We start from the raw sequence: 25,576 nt of genomic DNA, 5'->3' as shown, positions 1-25,576 counted from the left end.
CAGTACCATGGTTTCAGTCGCGACTGGCGAGAGACGATAAAGGGCGGGACTTTTGATCGAGGGATATCCGTTTCCGTTATATCTTTCGGATATTGCTTTGAACACATTATGGCAATACAAACTCTACATTCATTCTCCTCGCCGCTATTGTTGATATGATTATCATGTTCTTATTTTTCTAGTTACAGAGACTGTTAACTGACGTACTCAGTTCAGAGGCAGTAAGAGACCGGACAATGCGTTGCGGTAGACCGGGATAACGCTACAATTCAGATTCTTCTCTTCGCATCCCCACAATCGGAACAAAGGTCGTTCCTTGCCGCCCATTGGTCAGAATTCAGCCGAGGCAGAGGGCGCGTAACTGCTTGGATGCGAAACCAAACTAGTTAGGTTGACGTTTCAGTTTAAGAAAACGGCAAAAACAAGGTGAAAAGTTAAACGTGTCAACGCAGTCCAGCAAGTCTACAGTTGTCAACAAACTCCACTAAGGCTACAGGTATTATTGTTATTATACCATAAAAGAGAACATGGCATTGCTAAAATGAGTCGTAAAGGTATAGCTAACCTACGAACCCTACTATTATTGATAGACTAGCTGGGAATTGGCTTACCCCTCTTGCTAATTAGGCAGACAGACACCACTATTTATATCCAATCTATATATCCAACGTGTTCCAAGTACGTTCTGATAAGGATTTTGAATAAGTCCAGTTTTAAATGTGAGCTTTTTTCAAAATGTTCTAAACAAAAGATGGCCACGTTGGATGTGTCATGTGTGTTTATTTTTATTTCTTGTCTGTCTGTCTGTCAGACACAATGGCTTCCTACAGGCGGCGCTTTGGGTGGCATAGCCATCCTGAGGTCAATATCTTTACCGACCGCTCTGAGTCGAGCGCAGAGTCTCTTTCGCAGGCGATCCGGGCAGCGGCGTCCGAGGAGCCAGATGCCGATGGCAGCGTGCTGTTTGGTCAGCTGCAGGGCAGCGTGGTGGGGATTCGGCATTACACTGGAGTGGTGAGTAACCCCTACGTCAACAAACTGCTGTTGTATAACTGTTGGACTTTTGGCTGACTTGGCTGAGATCCAGAAACATAAATGCAGGCATTGCTCTAACATTATCAATATACGGTTTTAAATTCAACAGAGGAGTGTATTTTAGCCTTAATTATGGATGCAGTTGGGGATGCATAATTAATTATATTAACTATAATATAATTATATTATTTGCAAATAAATTACTTAAACAATGTTCTTTTTGTCAGGTTAACCCAGGGGAAATGGTTGCCCTGGTGCGCCAGCCAAATAACCCCTACGACCGCAATGCAGTGATGGTTACAAACGCCGATGGAAACCAGGTGGGCCACATAAAGAAGGAGCTTGCAGCAGCCATGGCCGGTGTTATGGACAGCAACCTCGTTAAAGTTGAAGGGTGACTAAAATGTTGTTGTTTGTTTTCTTTGAAATGGTTATGATTTGAAGGGTTTGTTTTTTGCATCACCAAACAATGCATAATGTCCTATGTTACGGAGACGATAACTAAATCCAGTATCTCAGCATTTATGACTGTGTTTCGTGTCTTATAAGGGTGGTCCCGTATCGGACCAACAACGCCTTCAACATGCCTGTGACTCTGTCCTTTTGGGGAACCAAGGAAAACGATCCCATCTTCAAGCAACGCATGGCCGTGCACGGCTTCAAGTTTAACTCCGGTAGGGACGGACTGTGCATGCGATCATCTGCGTATGCAGACAGAGTCTCCACCCCACACAGGCAGGGTATAATTCAAACAATCGATAAAGTTGAATAGTTTACCTCTTGCATTTTTTTGTTGCGCATGTGGTGCAGCAAAAATCTAATCAAAACCCCTCAACAGATGCTAAAGATTTTAAAAGTTTCATAAACTCAGACTCCATATTATTGAAGTGGCTGGAGATAATATTTGAGAGTTTTGAAGAGAGCCCAGAAGAGAGTAAAGAACCATCCCCACCTTCTCTGCTCCCTAATGTTTCTCCACCCTTTAGAAGGGTTACAATTAACTCACCTGTGATTGACACGCAAGTTGAAATACCCAAACTGATCATGGAAGATGATCGGTAAACTGTGAGTGGTCTGGCATTTCATTCACCCATAGCTGACGGATGGCATGGCAATTTCTAACGAAAATCAAATAATATTTCTTTAAGCTTATGTCGAGAAAAGTAAGGGAGGAGAGAGCAGAGGTGTTTATTTAAAAAAATAAATATATATATATATTTTTTAATGTTGCTGTCTTTTTTATGGTCCTTCTGTACAACTCCTTAATGGCCAGATGTCGCAATGACTACAAGTTATGGCTCGCAAGGTGGACGTGCACGGTTGCCTAAAAAACCTGTGACCACCCCGCTGTCAGCCGAGGAGGTCAGCACATCTCGACTGGGACTCATTTGATCAGAAATGTCAGGTGGATTTATCGTCAAATCTACGCAAAAAATATAACAACAACAAACTCTTTTTCCACCCCCGCAGCTGAAGAATGCGTTTGACGATCTCTTTGACGTCCTGGTGGAGAGTAAAGATGGAGAGAAGGAAGCTTCCGAGGTGGGTTTTTTAAATGACTAGACCATACTATAGGCTTGCCAGAATGATGCCTGGCCCGAGCCTATTCAAAGTCTTCCTCTGATCTGAGTGGCCTTCACGTACTTGCCGCTTTCTCTGCGTCTCTGGACCCCCCTCTTGTCCTGCTTCTGCTGTGTTTTTGCAGAGAAGTCCGGTAACTGGCTCTTCTCCCTCTTCCTTCACAACTGTATCTGAGAAAATAAAGGAGTTGCTTTATTTATCTTATGTGATGATTTTGATGATGATTGGGTATATTTAATCACGGTGAATCCCCTCCCTGGTTTGGTTTGTTTCAGTCGGTGAGCACGTCACTCATGCCCCACCAGAAGCAGGCCCTGTCCTGGATGTGTGCCTGCGAGAACAGCTCCAAGCTCCCCCCCTTCTGGGAGGAGAGGGGGGGGCTCTATTACAACAGCCTCACCTTCTTCTCTGCCAAGGAGCGGCCACAGAGGGTCCGGGGGGGCATACTGGCAGACGACATGGGCTTGGTGAGTGAGAGAAAATAAGAGAGTGAGCCTACATGACTTTTCTTTTTGTTTTAATTTTTGGAATTTATCAGACGCTTTCATCCCATACGCCCACGGGATACGCCTCACAAGGCGGAGAACAATGGAAGAACAGAAAATATACCACCACTAAAAAATGCTGCACAAGCAAGTTTCGTAAAATAATAAAGAGGTGCATAATGGGAAGGTGCATAACTAAAGAAGTTTGTGTCGGGCGTTGTATTCCACAGTTTTTACACTTTGGAGTCACACTTTGAACTACCAATTCTTGGCCTGTTCCTGATACAAGCCGTTGACTCTCTCTGTGTTTCAGGGTAAAACTCTGACCACCATCGCCCTGATCCTCACCAACTTCCACCAAGGAATGCCTCTTCCAGTGAAGAGATATGTACGTTTCCAAATATCAAGTGTTTCCTGTATTTATTGTGTTATAGTAGTCTGGATAACAATTTAAGCAGTCTGCTAATGTCCAGGTAATAACGCTGGAATTTATGAGTTTAAGATCTATAATCTTGGTAACATTTCAATAATATTGCTATGGAATGTTTTTCCGTAGAATTCCTGTATAAAACTTCTGCAATAATGTGCATTTTGTTCACAAACATACTGTTCATCATTGTTTGTGACCCATTTTAGGAAGGGCTGACTGAAACAGCCCCCTCCAGATCTGAAGGTAATCACTGTTCCAGACTTTGTGTTGGCCTGCCTACGTTTTTAGTTGGGGGTGGACAGTATAATCGTATAGAAAGTACACCGGTATGAATTTGCCGGTCTTCACTTTGGGAGAAGTGAAGACCTGTTCACTTGAGACGGGGTCAGAACTCCTACACTCAGCATTCCAGAGTTCTCTTAAAATAATGTAATTGTGGGACTGTGCTGCCATATAACATTTTAAAATAAAAGGGCTAAATAGGGCTGTAAGTAATAGTGTGGCTGTATGTCAGGGCAGGCTCTAGTGCTATTCAAGAGAATGAAAAACGAAAAAACACTATTCTGAATGATCAATCGCCAGAAAAGGAGAAATATGCCATTATAACTAGAATGTATTGCCTGATTCAGCCGTTCCTTTATCATAAATAGGTAGAACGTTTTGAACAAACCATGCCCTCATTTAAACATTGAAATATGATCCTTGAATGAAGCAAAGACGCCCAGCATTGTCAGAAAAAATGAATAGTTTAGATTTTTTCTGCATTCTAGCACCTCCCAGTGTCATAATGTGATATAAACCATGATCATTTTCATTTATACCATGATATTTTTTTCACCACTGATTGAATTGAACTTCCATTAATGTTGACTGACAGTAATTCATGGGATTCCTTTCCTGTACCAGGACGTGTGGACAGCACAATAGTAGGCGGCGCACCCAGTGGTTCCAGACGGCCTCACAGGTGAGGCTAGTGTTTCCCAACTGTCCACAAGGTCTTGACATGTGAATCTCCAAACCGCAAAACCAAACAAATACAAAAAAACTATTCAAACTTGAGCTTCTGCTATGAGAAAACACTACACACTACACACATCCAGAAGAGTCATTTATCCTAATCATTTTGCAGGGAATCCCGATTATTTTATGAAGGGGTAAGACATCCTTCACAAGGATTCCTTCAGGTAGACTGGTCCTGGGGAGCAAACAATAGTCTTTACTTGACTTTATTGTGTATGGTGGCATTAGGTACCTCGGAAATGATTTCATCGTCTTTGACTACAAGTACTATATAAGTACTCTATGCTTTTGAGTGCATATAACTATCTATTGTATTTATTGATCATTGTCGATAGCAGTAGACGCAACAAAACACTGTTTACTTGCCTTGCGGTACCTGAACAAGACAAAACCGTGGACGGTGTCATCCCTCGTTTTGGATAGTTATCCAAGAGCGAGAAAAAACTCAAAAATGAAAGTCTCCAAAAAATGGGTGTATTAAAGAATTCACACCCATTTTTAATAATCAACCTCATTCGCAAACTCTCATTCAGTGCACAATTTTCCACTTGGATTAAAAAGTCAAACTCCATGATAATGGATTCCTCTAAACACATAGGATATTTTGATGAAAGGACAGAGCAAGCTGGTCTTCACTAGGGGTGGGTATTGCCAAAGAAGTCACGATTCGATTTGTATCACGATTCACATGCCACGATGCGATTCTATCACGATGCATCGCGATTCTTGAATTATTGCGATGCATTGCGAATTTTCACTGAACACTGTTAAAAAAAAATTAAGCCATTACCAGTGGCTGTGTATGATCTGGATAGTGTGTTCAATTGATAACTCAAAGCAACTCAATTCATACATAGCTGTATTTATTGAAACGACTATTACTGGATACACTGACAAGAAGTGCTAAGGATCTATAAAACTTAAAATAACAAAATAAGGATAATCAGTGCCGTTTACATGGCCTCAGTGGTCCTTTAAACCAATGAAATGAAAACATTCAAACATTTCCCCTTTTGGAAGTAGCTGCCATTATAACAACAATATTATTTCATAAACATAAGAGGACAAACTGATGCCACAAAAAGTGAATAGGCTTTATAAAACTATATATAAAAAAAAAAAAAAAAAAAATCATTTTTTTAAATTAATAATCGATTCTTGGCGTCAACAATCGATGCAGTAGATCGTGAAAATTAGAATTGCGATGCATCGTCATGACGATTATTTGGCACACCCCTATGCTATATGAGGAGCTATATGTGGAATGTGCGAAGCTCCGTCTGTCAAGCGGTTGATGTTGAGGGCTGCGTCTGACAGAGTTTAGCTTCGTCTGACACTTGCGTATATATGTGAGGTAGTGGGGAGCTCCACCTTGGCAATAGCTGATTTTGATCTCTGCGCATGGGCAAGGGTTACGGTTCTCGGACACCATGGTGTGTGGGGCATTTCATATACAGCATTGCTCATTATGCAAATTCAAAATGTCATGAATTGTTAAAATGTTAGAAATTCAGTTGAAAACTGTTCCACAAGATGCCTATAAATTCTACACACTGCACCTTTTCAAAGTCTATACATTTATTGTAAATTATTTTTAATATCCGTTCCACTTCTTTGAGTCAGTCCCCAGGTGGTGGAGACGCCAGCTGAAACCCAGGAAGTACCGATTGTGAGCAAAGACGAGAAGAAGAAAAGTGAGTAGTTTGATATCTTTGTCTTTTAAAAGGATGCTAAGTGAACACTATCATACATCTGGGTGGATACTCTTTCTCTAGGATTGTAAAACCAGATGTCTTTCTATGAGTTTGCTGTTGTTTTAGATTTTGGAGGGCATTCAACTTATCGTGTGTGTGTGTGTGTGTGTGTGTGTGTGTGTGTGTGTGTGTGTGTGTGTGTGTGTGTGTGTGTGTGTGTGTGTGTGTGTGTGTGTGTGTGTGTGTGTGTGTGTGTGTGTGTGTGTGTCAAGAGCCCAGTGTGATGCTTGAAGACCTAGACTTTGCGACAGTGCTGGGAGGACCAACAACTGGCACAAAACCAAAGAACAAGAGAGCCGTTCCCAAAGATGGTGAGTTATCAGTTACTAATTATCATTACTAAATAATAAAATAAACCAATGATTAAACTCATTAATCAGGATTAATCTGCCCCCCCCCTCCCATGATAAATCAGTATTAAATTATTAACAATATCTTTATCTATACACTTTTCTTTTCACACAAAATTAAATCTCTTATTCCATCTATGATTTGTATATTTAGTGTTTTTTCCAACACATAAGTTACAGAACGTATGTTACCGGGACTTTGCTTATATGGTGTAAGTGCACATGCATCACCTTTTTGATCTTGAGTGATCCAATCCAAAAAAGAAATGTGGAAAAAGTGTACTAACTACTTGCCAATTAATATTATTTAGCGCAAGAGACTTAAAGGAAAACGTCATTGTTAAACCTCAACCCTAATTAGGTCCAGGTTAAAAAAAAATACTGAGTGTACCTTTTTTAAAAGTGAATGTGTAGCCTCATCATGGAGGAGCGTTCCGGTGTTTGGCTTCTTGTTCATGGAGGCCTACAGGTTGACTGCAGACATGAGGGAATTAACCCAGATTTATTTTTTGCGGGGAGTTAAACAAGGCTGCCAATACACTATTCTAATAAGGTTCAATGTCTTTAAGCCGATATTCGGAAGCAATCAATGTATGCGTTTGTGGTTGGAGTTGTGCCTCTTGACTGAGCTGTGTGTCTGTCTGTCCATGTGCTTGTCCTTCTGCATTGCTTGAAGACCCAGACTTTATGTGTGAATCAACATCTGGCGCGAAAACCAAGAATAGAGTGCAGCGTGCAGCGAAGAAGGCCGTTGTTCCCAAAGAAGGTGAGTTACCGTGCTCGTTAGCTACGGTTTATTGAATGTTATTTATGGAAATGAGTTTGTGGATGAAGTAGTAGTAAATGGTTATTGTATCGTGTGTTTATTTATGCATGTGTAGTTGCGGAGCCCTGCATCAAAGAAAGCGCAGCGGAGCTCTCAGCCAGAGCTACACTCATCATCTGCCCGCTTTCTGTGCTGAGCAACTGGCTGGTAAGGCTCTGTGTCCCACACACACACACCCAAACACTCTTACTGGGTTTTTTGTCAATATTATTAATTGGCTCCGTATCCGGTGGGTGGTCAACCACCAACTGAAAATTGGGTATTGGGTTCGAGGCCCCCAAATGTCCATAGCATAAACCGAAGTCGTCCTTGACCCAGATGCCCAACCCGTACCCGCTTCTTTTGTTAACCTCTGAATAGAGTTGGGCAATTAATCGATTTACGATTTCGATTTGAGCGTCAAACAATCACAAAACGAATATAATCGAGTAAAAAAAAAAAAAAAGGTAACGTTTTTTTTTTTATATATATAAATGTTTCATAGCAAATGCAGAACAGCCGGATACATATCTGTAAATTAATGTAGATTAGAATTTTTTCTTTTGGACCATTTTGTGAATTTTTTTAAGGCGAAATTTCAAAATCCTCAGTTACTATGTGCTTTTGGGAGAGACTTGCTGAATAAATACAAAATGTTTTATAACTCAAAAATAATCGTTTGAATAATCGTGATTTCAATATCTACCAAAATAATCGTGATTATGATTTATTTTGTTCATAATCGAGCAGCCCTACCGCTGAAGTACATTTAAGTTAGGTCTAAATAGATTGCTTGCTTAATAGCAATTTTTCATCGTAACTACCGCATAGTTGTCGTGATCATCTCTCCAGTGATGTGGAGTCCCCCCCTCATCAGAAACCCCTATCCAGAAAAGCCTGAAGGCCCTGTAGATGCTGTACACAATGAATCACGCTGCCACACTAAATCACAAACCCATGCAAACACTGGACCACACACACCTACACACACTGAATCAAACGCATGCACTCACAGAATCAAACATGGTCAAACACACTGACTCCCTCCCACACACGCATGCGCATAGGATCGCATGCACAAAGAAGAAAAACCACATACAAACACAATCAAAAAGCTCCCTTACACCTAGGGCTGAACGATTTTTAGAAAAAATTGAAATTGCGATTTTTCTGGTAGAGATTGCGGTTTCGATTTCAACCACGATTTATTTTCTTTAAATCAAGTTTCAGTATAAATTAATATAACCAATGAATTCCATTAAGGTAATGCAATAATGAAAACTGCTGGCAACAGATTTCAAATGCAAGACTGTTTATTCAAGTACCTAAGAAACAACAACCAAAAAAGTCTAATAAAAAGGGAGCCCTCCTTCTTAAGTAAACTTGCTTCAATGGCTCATCAGCATCAAAATAATTGCACTTTTGTAAAAAAAAAAAAAAAAAAAAAAAAAAAAACGCAGCTTTGACGATCCCAAAATCGTAATGCTTGAGATCGCGATTTTCGGTCAAACTATCGATCGTTCAGCCCTACTCACACCCCCCCCCCCCCCCTCCCATGTGTGCTCCTTTATTGTGAACAGGACCAGTTTGAGCAGCACGTGCATGCCGACGTGCAGCTCAGCGTCTACTTGTACTACGGGCCAGAGCGCAACAGAAGCGCGTCCTTCCTGGCCTCCCAGGACGTGGTGCTGACCACCTACAACGTCCTCGCTGCCGACCATGCTGTGGCCATCCCAAAGGTCTCCGGTCGCCCCTATGTCCCCATAAATGTTTTGTTAGGCAAGACCCCGAACTACCCTACATGAAATGTTAAAACTCCCTGAAGTAGAGCCCGATAGACAGGATAGTCTATCTAGGAGACGCATGGGGTTGCAAAAAGAAGCTGCCTAACCTGCTGTCTGAAATCGAAATTGCATCACACTGAGGCACAGTTAACTTGAAAGAGATATTATCACAGAACATTACTTCTCCTTAATAGCTGAGGAAATTGTGTAGCTTTTAAATCTTGCTCTACTACAGCCCCTTGTTTAAAGGAGGCAGATGTTGAATGTTTTGGATTGCGGAAACGATAGAACCTTGCAATGTGCTGACATTAAATCTGTCGGTCCTTTCAGAATACGAGTCCCCTGCATGCGGCCCAGTGGCTTCGAGTGGTGCTGGACGAGGGTCACATGATACGGAACCCCAACACCCAGATGGGCAGGGCCGTGCTGCAGCTCCAAGCTCAGCGCCGCTGGATCCTCTCAGGTTAGAACGGTTCTTCACCCCCAGAGCCCCCAACTGGGGATAAGCACTGGAGCTCTTACTGCCAAATGAAAGGGTTAAACCCAACCCGGTGCCCAACTCCCAACTGAGACGTTATGGGATTTTATTCCCCCCCCCAAATGTCCATAGCCTAACCTGAAGTCATCTTTGAACCACTGGCCCACGCCCTACTTGTTAACATCTGAATACACTCAATTAACAATGTCTTAAAGTGTCTAATTGCTAAATGGCTGTATTTGAAAGATACTACTTCTTAGCAGACTCCATAGAGATGTGCTGACCTTCAGGCTCACCCCCCCCCCCCCCCCTCCCTCCAGGAACTCCCATCCAGAACAGCCTGAAGGACCTATGGATGCTGCTGGCCTTTCTGCGCCTCAAGCCCTTCGACATCAAGGAGTGGTGGAACCGAATCATCCAGAGGCCGGTTTCCCAGGGCGACCGTGCTGGCCTGTCGTGCGTTACCACACACACACGCACTCATTCGCACTCACACACGCACACACTCACCCACACCCTCTGAGATAAAAAGACCACAGTGGCATAACAATAAATTCAATCACACTCAGTGATGCCGTTATTGCTCATGATCACTTTTCTTTGACTTCTATTCTGTTGCTCTCTCTCACACACACACACACACACACACACACACACACACACACACACACACACACACACACACACACACACACACACACACACACACACACACACACACACACACACAAATTGTACTACAAAATGATAACGGCACAGAGATGTTGTGTTGGACTGAGGTCAGGCCATTGGATGCCGGGTAGCGACTCGTCTCTGCTGTGTGTTACCACAGCAACCTCCAGACCATAGTCCGGTGCATCACGCTGAGGAGGACCAAGAGCAGCACTGTCGACGGGCGCCCCCTGGTGGCCCTACCCGAGAAGTCGGTCTGCATGGAGCAGGTGGAGCTGACGCAGCAGGAGAGGGACGAGTACGAGCTGGCCCGCCTGGAGGGACAGGGCACCATCAGCAGGTGGAGTGCTCGAATCACGTTGAAGGGGACGTATTGCACCACCAGGTGGGATTAGCCGTTGCCAGCTGTTTTTTTTTGCAAATCTGCCTCATCTGACATCACAGGTGGGCGTGTCCACCGTCTTAGATGTGTGCTGGATAGATCAGCCTACCAGCCTACCCAGTGGACCGTAGCAAACGTTGCTCATCTATCCGTCATGCATCTCGGTGGACACGCCCACTTGTGATGTCAGAAGAGGCAGATTTTCAAAATGGCTAGTCGGGGCTAATAACACTCACACCTGGTGGTATAATATGTCACCTTTTTTAAAGGTTTTTCATAACATCTGGATGGTCACTGCCACACGGGACGTCACTTTACGGTCAAGTGTGAAATGGCTTATCCACATCACACCTGGTGGGGAAAATAGAGGCTATTTTTCCCCCCAGGTTTTTTGCCTTTGCTTTTCAAATAATGCAAATATTCATAAAGTCATTCAGATATATATTCCAATATTTAGTGCAGTCTATAAAACAAGTTAATATAGAGTTCACTCTGAAAATGTGCGTGTGTGTGTGTGTGTGCTCAGCTACATGGCTGTGGGCACAGTGCTGAGTAACTACGCCGATGTGCTGGCCATCCTGATGAGGCTGCGGCAGCACTGCTGTCACCCTGACCTCCTGGCCAGGATCACCTCCGACCTGAGTACGTCACCACCCACTCCCTGTAGCTCTATGGCTAAAACACTTTCGTCAGAATAGTCGGCATAGTTTTTCTAACGGTGAAAAATCTTTGGTGGCCGTCAAAAGGATTTCACAGTCCGCTAAATCAAAATCATCATCATCTCTTAATATTGGTTTTGGGTGCAATGTAGTCTATTGGCCAGCGGATGGCAGTACGTTGTAAACATAATAGTAGCCTACAACTCTCCTGATGGGTGCTTCTTCCTCGTGGCCAGCAGGTGCTGCTGGGACGCCGGCCGAGCTGCGGGAGCGCCTGGTGGAGAAGCTGCGGAGCGTCCTGGCCAGCGGGTTTGACGAGGAGTGCGCCGTGTGTCTGGAGTCGGTCCGGCTGCCCGTCATCACGCCCTGCGCGCACGTTTACTGCCGGCCCTGCATCGCCAAGGTGGTTGCCAGCGAGCAGGTCCGTGCACACTTTGATTTTTTGTTCATTGTCATGATTTTGCATCAATCAACCTTTTTATTCTTTTTGAAGCACTTTTCGGGCAGAACTGCGATATTAAAGTGCCAAACGAGGAAATGGACACGAAAAAGAAATGTATAAAAAAATAGACATATTCCACGCCTAATGATGAATTGTTATATCGACGAATGTGAAGTTAAAGGTGACCTAGTATACCACCAGTTTTGAAAATGTGCCTCTTCTGACATCACAAGTGGGCCTGTTCACCCAGATGTGTGTTGGATAGATCAGTGTACCAGCCTACCCAGTGGACCGTAGCAAACGTTGCTCATCTATCCGTCACACATCCAGGTGGACACGCCCACCTATGACGTCAGAAGAGGCTGAATTTCAAAACGGCTTATCACACTCTCTCACACCTGGTGGTATAATATGTCCCCTTTAACAAAGTACTGGGATCTATATCTTTCATGGGGACGTGTGGTTGTGTGTGCCAGGAGGGGGCGCGCTGCCCGCTGTGCCGGAGCCCCTTCTCCATCAGCCAGCTGGTGGAGGTCCCCCCGGAGGAGCTGGACGGGGAGGACAACGGGGCCCACGGGGAGGGGTGGAGGACCAGCTCCAAGGTACGGCCCTCGGTGCTCCGCCCAGCCCATCTGTTACCCCCCCCACACACCACTGCAGAGGAATGAACGGATCTTGCGTTACCCTATCATTATACTACGTTAATATAATGTAGGACACCAACGACCCTGTAGAACCTCAACATTTATTTTTTATCCTGTCCACTGACAGAATCACAATACATACACCGTACATCGTATCGGCACTCATAAATCATTGTCATATCCCTGCCATGTCCCGTCCTTACAGTATAAGGTGGACTATAATATAAGATGGCCCTTTCAGATCAAAGCCACAGTAACGTTCTCTCTTGGCTCATCGTAACACCCCACAGGCTCGAACAGCCCAACGGCCACCCACGACGCGGTTGTGTGATGCGCTCGTACCGGCATGTGACTGATGTGGTCTGTGGTTGTGGTGTCTGTTCAGGTGGAGGCACTGCTGGGAAACCTAGTCCGGATACGCTCTGAGGACAGCAGCATCAAGAGTCTGGTGGTCTCTCAGTTCACACGCTTCCTGAGCATACTGGAGACCCCACTCAGGTAACACTCTCACGCACACGCACACTCTCACTCTCACTCTGACATCAACACACTGGAGCCTTTACGGCCTTGTTATTCGGTTGTAAATAGGGACAGGCACCTATACCAGTACTCGGCCTAGCTCATGTACTTGCTCAAAAACCACCCGATGAGTTGTACTTGGTCTGAGAAAAAGTGGAATGGGTGCATCCCTAGTTGTACAGACATCAGAGCAGCCTCCGTCATCTGTCCTGTCTCCCTCTGTAGAGAGCAGGGCTTCAGTTTTGTGCGTCTGGACGGCACCCTGAGCCAGAAGAGGCGGGCCCAGGTGATCCAGGAGTTCCAGAGCTCCGCCCCCGACAGCCCCGTTGTGATGCTGCTGTCTCTGAGGGCGGGAGGGGTGGGGCTCAACCTGACTGCAGCCTCTCGCGTCTTCCTCATGGAACCGGTGAGTGCCAATGAGGAAGATGCAATCTGCCTCAATTCTGAGGCGCGACAAAAAGTAGAATCATTGTTTTCAAAATGTTTACGAGCACAGCACACGGAGTGCAGAACACATTAGCTCTGGTCTTTTTATTTTCTTTATTCACAGCGGTTTTTAAGTTAGATAAAACGGCAAAGATTAGTTGGCCTTTTTTGTCTGGTTTTTAATATCTACTTAATGTTAATGAGATGTTCAGTTTAATGTTCCAATACCCACTTGATGTGACCTACTTAAGCCTTTGTGCAGCCCTTCTTGTGCGCCCCTGTGGACTATACAAAACAAATAATTTATTGCAATTAAAAAATATATATATATAATGTTATTTTTTCGAGAACAATATTCAGAGAATGTGTTTGGTCCAGTGGACAGCTCTAGTATACCGCATACAAACTGTGTCTGTGTTAGGCCTGGAATCCCGCGGCTGAAGAGCAGTGCATCGATCGCTGTCACCGCATGGGCCAGACACGCAAGGTTTTTGTCACCAAGGTGAGTAAAAATACTTCTTCATAGTTACTGTTGATGCTTTTATCCAATGCAACTTGGTGGATTCAGATACAGATCATTAAAGAGCAAGTAGGGGTACAACATCTTGCTCCAGAAGGCCTACAGTTGGGCAGTGTGGACATCGAACGCAGTGCCTTACCTTTTTGTAGTTCATTAGCAAGGATTCTGAATCTGTCGGGTTGTAGTTCATAGTGAAGGATTCCTCTGCGTCTGTCCGGTTGTAGTTCATAGTGAAGGATTCCTCTGCGTCTGTCCGGTTGTAGTTCATTGTGAAGGACTCCTCTACGTCTGTCCGGTTGTAGTTCATTGGGAAGGACTCCTCTGCCTCTGTCCGGTTGTAGTTCATTGTGAAGGACTCCTCTGCTTCCGACTGGTTGTAGTTTATTGTCAAGGACTCCTCTGCTTCTGTCTGATTGTAGTTCATAGTGAATGATTCCTCTGCTTCTGTCTGATTGTAGTTCATTGTGAATGATACCTCTGCTTCTGTCCGGTTGTAGTTCATAGTGAAAGACTCGGTAGAAGAGAACATGGTCAAAATCCAGAGGGGGAAGCAGGACCTGGTGGAGAAGGCCTTTGGCTCGAAAAACACTGACAGGAAAGCCTCTCGCATTGATGACATCAGAGCCCTGATGGATCTGTAGGCGGTGGGAGGAGCCAATGGCCAATGGTTATTTTTTCTCAACGGGTGTTCCTCATTGTTTCATTTGTAATTGAAATGTAGCTGTTATTTTATTTGTGCAGTACTATTTCTGTAACACATGGCCTTTCTGCCATTGTTATTATTCTAATGCGTACTGTACAGTGTTATCTAGCAGACTGTCGTTTTTCTTTCTTTCTTGACTCACATTTGTTTTAAGCCATACAAGGGTGTAATAATGTATCTGAAACATACTGTGATTTCAATCAACCTACCGTAGTTTAAAGGAAACAAGAGTTGTGTGTTCATAAGCCAATTCAAAATGTCTGGTTGAATGTTTCTTCTTTCGATTTACCAGAACAATGCACACCAGATCTTTCTATTCAACTTCATTACTTGGTTTGGAAAAATGATCTAACTATGTTCCATTTCACCACATGTACGCCAACGTGCAATAAACGTTCATGAAAACATAGTTTCCTGAAATTCATCTTTTTATTTTTACGAATTCTGCATCTTTCAGGTCAGAAAGACAAGAGTGTGAAGAGCCACTGCTACTCGCCAGTTTATTTACTTTTTGCGTAGACAGAAAAGAAGTACAGTTAAAGTAACAGACAGCCCAGTGCATGTCTGTCTCATCTCACAGTGCTGTGGTTAACTTCAGCCTCCAGGCATATTCTGAACGACTTATCTTATCGTCATTTAGTATCCGCTTTAATTTGAAGCGACTTCTCGTGAATTCCCAATTAGGTCCTTAATGGAGCAGTTTAAGGGGGTTAGGGTATCTTGCTGAAGGACGCCTACAGGTTAGGCTGCGTACTTTTCGGCTGGGAGTCGGACACCCTAGCCACTACACTCAGACAATGGGATCCTACTAAAGGAGGGGATCATTTCTGTGGGGTTTTAGCAACCGAGAAGCGGAGTTTGGCATGATCGTTGCATCCGAGCAGCAGTATTAGTAAATAAGAGTAAATAAAGGGTTTTGTAAACAGTGAACAGCGGTAAGGCAGCTGGTTACGACACACTATAACACTTAAAGAACACTGGATCATGGCACAAAAATATATATTCTCTCTGGAGGTTTGGCTGCTGTGCAGGTTGAAGTACATGCAGAAGAGGGGAGGGGTTGACTGGGATCACACCATAAACTGCATAATATGAACCTTTGTCATCTTAACACGGACACAATACAAGAAAAATTTCCCGTCTTCAGTGTTGACATTTGTAGAGTTTCATTCAGTGAGGGAAGCTCTGCCATGCAAAACATCACAGGACTAACGGAGGGCTGGTGTAGGGGGGATACAGTGGTGAGGTGGGACCACCGTGAGGACACAAGCTGGTCTGGGTTTGTGTTCACACCAGTTATCTAATCAATTGAAGAAGGGAGTGGTCATGCTCCTTCAACACTGACTGGAGATTGGCAGCATGTAGTGATACGATATTTACGAGTGATCTCCTTCAAAGTAAAAGCCTCCTGGAAATATTTTTGTTCCCGATGTCCAATGCATCTTGGTGGTGGTTGGTAGCTGCTTTTGCTTTTTAGCATGTTCCCAGCTGCTGGAAGACTGATTATATTGTTAATATATTAATCTGTTATTTTCTACATAAGCAGCAGTTTTAAGACCATTGCTTTGTTAACTCTTGGTAATTTTCTACTTTTCTCTCACACACATACAGTGACAGAACTCAGGGCGGCTCAGGCCCTCGAAGAGCATACTTTATTTTTTTTAAGTATCTCATCCCTCTTCTGATTGGTTGGGGTGGCTGTGGAATGGCCCCGCCCTCCTTGAACACCATAGCCTACAATAGTTTACTCTTTCTCTTCGTCGCTCCCTCCCTTCGTTTCGCTCTACTCCTCCACCAGTGTTACTTGAGGAAGGAGTCCAGTTTGCGTTCGATGTGGACAAAGGAGTCGTCTCCCATGTAGTCCGCCTGGCCCGCCTCCCACCGCTTCTTCCTCTCGTCGGAGGGCACCTTGGGTGGAGGAGGAGGAGGGGAAGAAGAAGAAGAAGAGGGTGCAAAAGAAGAGGAGGTGGAGGAGGAGGCGGCATGGGATGTTGATGTCAAGATCTCCCTTATCTCTTCATGGGACTTCTCCTAGATGAGACAAAAAAAATACAGGGAAACAACGGATGAACTGATGTGCAACAAGGGGCCAAGAGCCAGCAGCCTTATAAGGAGAAATCCAAAGTTTCCCTTTGAATTCCTGTGAGATTCCCATTCATGTTGCTGGCCCAGCGATAAAGTGCAATACCTAATGTTTTACACTGCCATCACGCGATTTACAGATTCATGTCCGACGGCTCTTTAGTTTCCCTTGAACTATTAATGATTAACTTCCTTTTCGGATGACCAGAGTTTGTGGTAGTGAGCTACAAGGTAAAACGTTCTCTTTCAGAGAAACTCTAGAACTTTTACCTATAACCCACAGTTATAGGTAAAAAATCCAGAAGGTGATAAGTCAACATTGAGTTGATATTCTGGGATACAAATCTTGGAAAACCAAAATGGGTCAACAGGGCAGAACCAATAAGCATGAATAAGTTATTTGAATGATTATTTTTTTTTATGTGGAAAATGTAGTTATCTGTAGAAATTCATTAAATAAATAATAAATATATTCAAATGTTATTTCCATTCACTTTTAACCAATTGATTTAGTTTTAAGGCATAGGTAAAACTCCATAGAAATAGACTCCATAGAAACGGCCAATACACATAGTTCTACCTTTGCTTTGCATGTGAACAGGCAAACAATTTATCCCAGCCACATTTCATACACAAAAGCTTGCCGATAATGAAGATAACAGGGATCATACAATCAGCTACGATTGACACACACACACACACACACACACACACACACACACACACACACACACACACACACACACACACACACACACACACACACACGAACTGAAAGACACAGCCAACTTACATCCACACAGCCTGTGTTGAAGGGTGTGTCTCCATAGGCCTCCAGCAGAGCAGGCAGCACAGCGCTGGAGTAAAACTCCCACCACAGGCGCAGATAGTCGGGCTGCACCTCGCACAGGCCGGGCGCCACTGAGTGACCCTTGACCTCTCCGCTCTGGGCATCGTAAGAATAGCTCCAGGGCTTCACCTTTCCCAGGAAGTGCACCACCTTGGCCTTGTGGCCATACCTTGGAGTGAGAGAAATCACACCACGACAGAGTCAGGTTGCAGGGAAGGTTTAGGTGTCATGTGTGTAGTAAAGAACACTTAGTAAAGCTCTATTTTCTGCATTTATTTTATTTTATTGAATCACAGGTTATTGGGGTATGTCATTTCCTGGCCGTGCACACAGCCATTGTATGATGTATGCCGTCGCTGGAATCAAAACAAATTTTGGAAGTTTTGGACGTAAACGAGATGAAACCAGAGACTGAACGAACAGAGCAGACTCGGCCAACAAGTGAACAACACAGCGGCTGACTCTGTCTGAGTGGGTTTGTTCCAAGTCCTTGTAATCCAATGCTCTCTCTCCCCACACACAGAGATAGAGAGATTTACCTTGACTGAGGTTTACGCCACTTGCTTTAAAAGGCAAACCTAAAATATATATATTTTTTTATAAAGGTTTTGTGAACGTTCCACTCTGCGTTGAACGCAAGTGGTATTCTTCTTGTTACATCCAAATACTTTTAACTAATCACCTCGACGTGAAGACGGCGAGCCACTTGTGGGGAAGTGTGTGATTTTGTTGAGCTCTGCTCTGCAGTGGTTGATGTTCATGGCCGCATCAGACAACATTGCTCATAATAACATTCATACACAACGATAGTAGCTTAATAACTCAAAAGTATCACAAATTTGGGTTGGGTCATAACCATGGGGATAATATATCCCGTTCAGTCCTAGAAATGCTGCTTTTTTTTATCTCAGTGTCTAAATTCACATCTCTGTACTCTGTACATATGAATGCTCACCAATACTTTGCTGTGTGTGTGTGTGTGTGTGTGTGTGTGTGTGTGTGTGTGTGTGTGTGTGTGTGTGTGTGTGTGTGTGTGTGTGTGTGTGTGTGTGTGTGTGTGTGTGTGTGTGTGTGTGTGTGAGACGACTGACTGTTTGAAGGCTGGGAGGTAGGAGTAGATGGCGATGCTGCTGAGGTTGTAGATGAAGGGTAGGTGCCTGGAAATGTCTGCGGTGGCCCAGGTGTTGAAGTAACTGTTCAGAACCCCCTGGTCTCCACCTGCAGGCGCGCACACACAAACACACACGCAAACACACTATATATATCATGTCAAATAGTAAGACATAGATCTGCAGTTATCGGTTGGAAAAGATAACCAACATGTAATTATCGGGTAAAGCAGGATGAACTCCTCTTTCAAAGTGAATATATAAATATGTAAAAACGTTGATCCCCTTAAAGTAATTTTGATTAAAGGAAAAATATTTATATACTGTATATTTATATATTTACCATTTACTGATCTATTGCACTCATAGCCATCAGGGTTCCTTCTCAAACGTGTTTATACCTGTCAGACCCGCCTGGCTGTATACATGTGCTCGCCTCTATAATGGAGGCCGGGGAAGCCCTTTGACATCGAAACAGTGTTTAAGGGCATTACAAATACATTGTATTTGACAACCCTAACCCCACTTGCGCCCTACCCATACCTGCTCCCTATCCTGCATGCGCTCCTAGCCTCTCTGACTAGTATTAATAGAAACTAGAGAGCCATGTTGACAGCGCAGCCAGGGAAGAATGCATGGCCTCCACACAGCATAGCGCATTCACTTGCAAATGTATGCAATCCCTCTCTCATTCACTTGCTCACATCCATTAAAGTATGAACACGCACACACGCACACACACACACACACACACACACACACACACACACACACACACACACACACAGATAGCATCACACACAGATAGCATCACACACAAACTTATGCACCTGCAAATGTATCTCCCATTCACTTACTCAACCAAACAAACTTAAGTAGACAGGCAAACAGAGTAACAGACACACACACACACACACACACACACACACACACACACACACACACACACACACACACACACATTTCTCTCCTCCCCCCCCCCCCCCACTAACACACAGACACACTCATACACTCATACTTTGATACACAACACCACACATTGCCACGTGCTGCACACAGCTTCTGTTCCACTGCCTGTAAAGGGCGGGGGTTAGTCGGAACAGAGAAAGATAATCCTAATAACAAGGAGGTACGTCAGGCTACACCCAGTGCACTGTTAACAGAAGGTTTGCGTAGAAGGTGGGTGGAGGGTAACTTTGTCACGCGTTGGGAGACTAGGTCTAGAGTTACTGCACATTAATAGGTCTGACACTCATCAGTCTATAACACTCTTATGAGAAGAGCTACTCACAGGAGAAGAAGCAGACTTTTAGCATTTTCTGACTGTACTGATTTGGAGATCTCGTTGATGTTTCCAAAATAGAAGTCTTTCCTTGTCTTGAATAAAAGCTAAGCTAAGCAAAACGCTGATGATCTAAATCGATCAGCAGTCTGCGTCAGAAGGAGGTAGGAACTGGTACCATGCCATGCAGATAGAGGACACCTCCCTTTACGTGTGTAAGAAGTCGTTCCATGACGTCACAGTGTCATTTACTCTTAAATTACTCAACACAATAGCTTTTAAGGGTAATGCCACACTTTGCCGGCAGGCGGCACAAAGTCACACATAAACGGCATCTTCCATTAAACCAGTGTGTGTGTGTGTGTGTGTGTCTATCTCCGTCTGTGTGTACGTGCGTGTCTGTGTCTTGATGTGTGTGTGTCTCTCTGGATGTCTGAGTGTGTGTGCGTCTGTGTGCATGCTTGTGTGTTTTTCGGAGTATAAAAACACCCAGTGCTGAAGAGCAAAGACCCGCCCCTGTCGGAGGCATAGTTGCCCCCAGGAGTAATCCCACAGAGGATTCACTTGGAACAGGTGGCCGCCGGGATGGGCGGTGCGTGGGCTGTGACTACCACGTGTGACTGATCTATAATGTTGTCATTGAGCCAATGCTTTTATCCAAAGCGACTCATTGTGTTCAGATACAGCTCAGTAATGAGCAGGTAAGGGTTTAGGCATATTGCTCATGAAGTAAAATAGGAAGGATGCGGATATTGGGGTTAGAATCCAGAGAGAACCCAGTCAACTAGACCACTTTACATCCTCTTTAGTAATACTGACCAAAGATGGCATCGTCACATCTCCACTATGTTGGCACTGCGGCGAAGTTATTCACAAAGTAAAGATAAATACTAGACACTGTGCCGAAAATACAGATGCTACCCTGGATGTGAACCTTAAGAATGACTTGGGTCTCACCATCGAAGCTGCCGTTCTCACTGCAGAATGCCAGCAGTTTCTCGTGTGTCTCATTGGACGGCGTGAACACAAACACCCCGGAGTTGAAACAGTCTGGCCAACCAGGATCCGGAGCTGCCGATAGCTCCTCCCTCTCGAACAGTTCATCTATGTTAGACAACACCTGGGAAGTATATATATATATATTTGATTTAGTTGGCATCCATGGTATAATTGTGATGGTACAATATACAATATTAGATTATGATCGCAATATTACAATGTAACATGGTGACTACACCTTAGTTACTGACAAAAATGTTTTCTTTAAAACTACAATATGGCCTTCTTTCACATTTAAATATACAAAATTGATATCATTAGTCATAAAATGTCAGCCTATGCATAAATCCATCTTGACCGTTGGCCAAGCGTTGGAGGCCAAACACGGTGTAGGTGGGACTGGAGGAGGCGGACCCACCAGGGTGTCTGCGTCCATGAACACACACTTGCTGTAGTGCGTGAGGGTCCAGCAGTGCAGCTTGGTGAAGGTGACCCCCAGGTCCGGGCGCTTCATGAGGGCCAGGTGGGCGGTGTCCCCGGACTCCAACACGTCCACCAGACGCACCTCGTCGTACACCGACTCCAGCACGCGCCTGCGGCACAAAGTGTCATCGTCGTGGTTAAGGGTATACATACTATACATATTATACCACCAGGAGTGAGTGTGATTAGCCGTTACAAACCGTATTGGAGATCTGCCTCTTCTGACATCACGAGTGTGCGTGTCCACCGAGATGTGTGCTGGATAGATGAGCATCGTTTGCTACGGTCCACTGGGTAGGCTGGTAAACTGATCTATCCAGCATACATCTAGTTGGACACGCCCACTTGTGATGTCAGAAGAGTCAGACTCCTGGTGGTATAATGTGTCACCTTTAATGATTTATATGCTTCGGGACACCAGAGGGCTATTCAGAGTCACGTCAAGTCAATTGTATTTGCATGGCCCTTAATCACAGTTGCAGTCTTAACTCCACCATTTTTGTATGGCAATGACCCACGACACACACCCTCCTAGCTCACTGTGTGTGTGTGTGTGTGTGTGTGTGTGTGTGTGTGTGTGTGTGTGTGTGTGTGTGTGTGTGTGTGTGTGTGTGTGTGTGTGACAAAGTAGGGGGTCCAGCGGTCTTACCTGCAGGGCTCAGCAACATGGGGCCCAATGAGGGCCACAAGTTTCTTGGTTGTCTTGTGTTTCCGTAGCGACTGCCCCAAGACCATTGCTCCCTTGGCATAGTTGTCGTTTGTTGCTAGCGTCACAAATGCTTGGTCTGCATGGACACAAGTACACACACACACTCATATGCATATACATAGTTAAGTGAATGCACTTAAACACACTCAAATTCGAGGTTGGAGTAATGACCAATCGTGAGTTGTAACATAAATACCATCCTTTCCCCTTCATAACTTTCCATACAAGGTAACATCATTGAGGATCTCTCTATTCTACGTTACTTGGGTTGTTGCAGCATATTATTAGTGTAAAAGTATGTCATATTGATGTTAAATATATTAAAAAGTATAGGTTAGATTGCATTCTAAAGAGAGACAGTTATTTTTAGACCAAAAGTCTACAACACTGTTTTTAAGACTTACTATTCGTCTAGCCTAGGCTATATAGAGCATTGATTATGACCTATAACTATTTAGGCTATTTGCTATAAATAAATGTGGTATATAAACCTTAGGCTTCATTATTATTAGTATTAACACGTTGTACATTCAGGGTGCCTAAAGGTAGGGTGAAAGGATAACGCTAACATACTAGGTCGCACCTTAAAAAGTGTTACAATGACGCTTGCAACGTATGATGCTATCAGAAGTTGTATTGCAAAACCCGGGTACGGTGGTTTCCGTTTCAGTTATTTGTTAATAGGCATGTTGTAGCCTATTGCGGGCAAAGAGAACACCGGACCAGAATAGTTTTATCCACTGAGCTCCATTTGACAGCATTCCAGTTTTTATTTAATTATTATTTAACTATTAAAAATGCAACGGAAACGCCGATTACGTTCGCGCTTCACTGGCCACGGTGAAACGTTACGCGCGTCCCAACAAGGCCACTGGCGACGGCGCACGTACGCACTGACTCCTTCAGCCACTGTGGTTCCCAGCGAAGCAAGCCCCGCGTTCCCACGCCTATGTCACACGCATAAATTAGATACAATATATACCTTGCCATTTAAGAAAGAAACCAACGTTTTTCCGGCAACGTTTAAGCATAACTTAATCCGCGACGATGGGTAAAGAAGCAATAGTACCCGACCTGCGCATCCGAAGCGCCATGTCAGTAGTCTATGTGACTAGAAGGGTTTTGTGAATGTGTGTGTGTGCGTGCGTTTGTGTGTGACTCCATTGTCCTCTAGTATATCTCACCCGCCATGGTTTTCTGTGAGCAGGCAGCACGGTGCCCCGAGGAAGAAGTAAGATTCGGATTGAAACCTTTGATATGCAGCTGGCAGATGCTCAGCAGCTGGGAGCAGTCCAACGCAGGAATTAAGTTCCACATTCCGGATCACGTGATCAGTGACAGCATACATGCCCCCTGCTCTTTCGCTTTTGCCCTCTTCCTCCATTCATTATATCTCGATAACAAAATATATATTTAAAGGTCGTTGTTTTCCTTTTGTGGCATTATATATATTACTCTCGGCCCAGGAAGGTTTTAGAGGGATATAATGCATTGGTTGTTCGTTTTTTATATTTACAGTAAGACAACCCTAAAGAGATGCCCACTGAAAAGATGAGGCGTAAAGCGAGCGTCATCTAGTGGCGAAATGTTGCATCACCCTTCAAAATACCAATTAGGCCTAATCCAATATGAATCATATTCAAAAGAATGGACATTTTCCAAAATAAAAAATTCTGCATAAAAGTTGCATAAAAAGTTGTCCGGCGGGAACAACTTTTTATGGTTCACGCAACCCTCCCAAGAGGAACCGAAATCTTAACCTATCAATATATGTTTATTTATTCCTGCCGTTGTTGCATATCTGATGTGAAACTTGATCAACACATTGCTTATTTAGAAGATTATACTTGAATTAGATAATACATATTAGAGGTGGTAATGTAGAGCTAAATTATTATTTTAGTTGCTTTGCCTTTGTTATGCTTCTTCCTTGGGTCTGTTTTCTTTCACCTTATTCAACTTCCCCAAGCATGTGGGCTCGAGGTGTTACTGAATAATGCAAAGGCTAAGAGAAAAGCCCCAGACCTGCTCTCCTCCACGGTGCGTGAGCTAAGCAGCTGATCTAGATCGCTGAGACCAAACAGTGCAGCTAAACACAGGAACTCTTATGTCTTATGGCCCTGGTCTCAGGTCAGTGTCGAGAGAGAGAGAGAGAGAGAGAGAGAGAGAGAAACCAGAGAGCCTCAGAGAACCTGTGGAGTGAAACTGTGCTGATCAGGTGTCAGATGGAGAGGAGATCCCAAAGAGAGATGGAGGGTCTTAAACTACTGCCTGTTTATAGTGGCAAGTGGACTGTCTTCTGACTCAAGTGGAGCATCGTCCGACTGCCTGTTTACAGACCTTCAAATGGAGTATCTTCTGACTACCTGTTTATAGGGCCACCCGTGTCTTCTGATAACCTGTTGACAGGGCCACATGTACCTGCTGACTACCTGTTTACGGAGACTCGACTGCAATACCTCCTTAGCTTGTGCCTAACGGGGCACCAGTGGATCGTCCCCATACTGACTGCTCACAGAGCCAAAGCTCCACGAGGATGCCGTAAGAGAACGGGTATGGAAGTAGCCTGTGTGTTGTTATGAACCTACATTATGACTACAGGGATTGTGTGTGTGTGTGTGTGTGTGTGTGTGTGTGTGTGTGTGTGTGTGTGTGTGGAGGGGGGACGCGAAGAGCTAGAGAAGAGGCATACAGAAGTGGAAGAGTAAATGTAATGTTTGACTGAATGTTACGTTAGACTAAATGTTCATGTTAGGTTAGACTGTTGCGCTACGTTAGACTTAAAGCAGAAGATAGGTTTGGTTCCCGGCCTCGGGTTACATTGCATTGTGTGGGAGTGAAGCAACGTGCACACACACACAAACGCCAACACACACAGGCATCATCATTTAAACATGCTGCGTGCGTGTCTGCGTGTGTGTGTGTGTGTGTGTGTGTGTGAGTGTCTGTCTGTCTGTCTGTGTGTGTGTGTGTGTGTGTGTGTGTGTGTGTGTGTGTGTGTGTGTGTGTGTGTGTGTGTGTGTGTGTGTGTGTGTGTGTGTGTGTGTGTGTGTGTGTGTGTGTGTGTGTGTGTGTGCGTTGTGTGTATGTGTGTGTATAGGAGTTCAAAGTTATGTCCACAGACAGATCAAAGCAGGAAATAAAGGCATACACCGAGAGAAAGAGAGGAAAAAGGTCAGCGAGAGAGAGCATGGGAGAGAGACATTGACAGACAGGAGAAGTAGAGACTGCTGAACTGAATTGCTTTGCACCAGCGTTCTGAAGCCTCTGAGCAGGCGTTTAAACGTTAACTTTTTAGCCAACGCCCAGCCCGTGGCCTGCGTGGGACCAAAGGTTGCGTCACGCCTGCCCCACCTGTGTCACTCCTCCTGGG

The 25,576-nt window shown here is 44.3% G+C and overlaps 2 protein-coding genes across 5 annotated transcripts; one reads left to right on the top strand and one right to left on the bottom strand.

Moving 5' to 3' along the window:
* The first annotated feature begins 51 nt into the window (after positions 1-51).
* hltf (helicase-like transcription factor) lies at positions 52-15,459 on the top strand. 4 transcript variants are annotated; one of them, XM_056590133.1, is made up of 25 exons: positions 52-496; positions 913-1,014; positions 1,263-1,429; positions 1,585-1,709; positions 2,309-2,397; positions 2,506-2,577; positions 2,892-3,083; positions 3,415-3,489; positions 3,738-3,774; positions 4,438-4,495; positions 6,175-6,245; positions 6,518-6,616; positions 7,332-7,421; positions 7,537-7,628; positions 9,041-9,199; positions 9,575-9,707; positions 10,043-10,178; positions 10,555-10,734; positions 11,303-11,418; positions 11,672-11,856; positions 12,354-12,479; positions 12,907-13,019; positions 13,266-13,446; positions 13,888-13,968; positions 14,484-15,459. In XM_056590133.1, exons 3-25 carry the CDS (start codon positions 1,278-1,280, stop codon positions 14,625-14,627), a joined length of 2,706 nt encoding a protein of 901 aa, XP_056446108.1. In that variant the 5' UTR covers positions 52-496; positions 913-1,014; positions 1,263-1,277; the 3' UTR covers positions 14,628-15,459. The 4 variants fall into 4 exon arrangements, with proteins under 4 accessions (XP_056446108.1, XP_056446107.1, XP_056446105.1 ...); XM_056590132.1 differs by having other exon boundaries at positions 812-1,014; positions 7,338-7,421; positions 14,484-15,458; XM_056590130.1 differs by having other exon boundaries at positions 812-1,014; positions 14,484-15,458.
* Positions 15,081-23,538, bottom strand: LOC130382409 (glycogenin-1-like). The gene is made up of 7 exons (XM_056590138.1): positions 23,388-23,538; positions 22,144-22,279; positions 21,430-21,604; positions 20,970-21,132; positions 18,713-18,839; positions 17,565-17,790; positions 15,081-16,720 (listed from the first exon to the last, which is right to left on the bottom strand). The coding sequence occupies exons 1-7, from the start codon at positions 23,518-23,520 to the stop codon at positions 16,490-16,492; spliced, it is 1,191 nt and encodes a 396-aa protein (XP_056446113.1). The 5' UTR covers positions 23,521-23,538; the 3' UTR covers positions 15,081-16,489.
* Between the last annotated feature and the right edge of the window lie 2,038 nt (positions 23,539-25,576).

The sequence above is a fragment of the Gadus chalcogrammus genome, chromosome 5 (genome assembly GCF_026213295.1).
Source record: "Gadus chalcogrammus isolate NIFS_2021 chromosome 5, NIFS_Gcha_1.0, whole genome shotgun sequence".
NCBI lineage: Eukaryota > Metazoa > Chordata > Actinopteri > Gadiformes > Gadidae > Gadus > Gadus chalcogrammus.
Note: the sequence above shows the minus strand (reverse complement) of the source record. Positions and strands in the feature narration are given on the sequence as shown.

What these genes read in the sequence shown, in the direction of transcription:
- hltf (XM_056590130.1), top strand. Translation starts at nt 817, where the DNA reads ATGGCTTCCTACAGGCGGCGCTTTGGGTGGCATAGCCATCCTGAGGTC. An exon ending in TTCGGCATTACACTGGAGTG is followed by an intron (nt 1,015 to 1,262) that starts GTGAGTAACCCC and finishes TCTTTTTGTCAG; the next exon opens with GTTAACCCAGGGGAAATGGT. An exon ending in AGGTGGTTGCCAGCGAGCAG is followed by an intron (nt 11,857 to 12,353) that starts GTCCGTGCACAC and finishes TGTGTGTGCCAG; the next exon opens with GAGGGGGCGCGCTGCCCGCT.
- LOC130382409 (XM_056590138.1), bottom strand. Translation starts at nt 23,520, where the DNA reads ATGTGGAACTTAATTCCTGCGTTGGACTGCTCCCAGCTGCTGAGCATC. An exon ending in CATGTTGCTGAGCCCTGCAG is followed by an intron (nt 21,605 to 22,143) that starts GTAAGACCGCTG and finishes TTTGTGCCGCAG; the next exon opens with GCGCGTGCTGGAGTCGGTGT. An exon ending in TCATGGACGCAGACACCCTG is followed by an intron (nt 21,133 to 21,429) that starts GTGGGTCCGCCT and finishes TATACTTCCCAG; the next exon opens with GTGTTGTCTAACATAGATGA.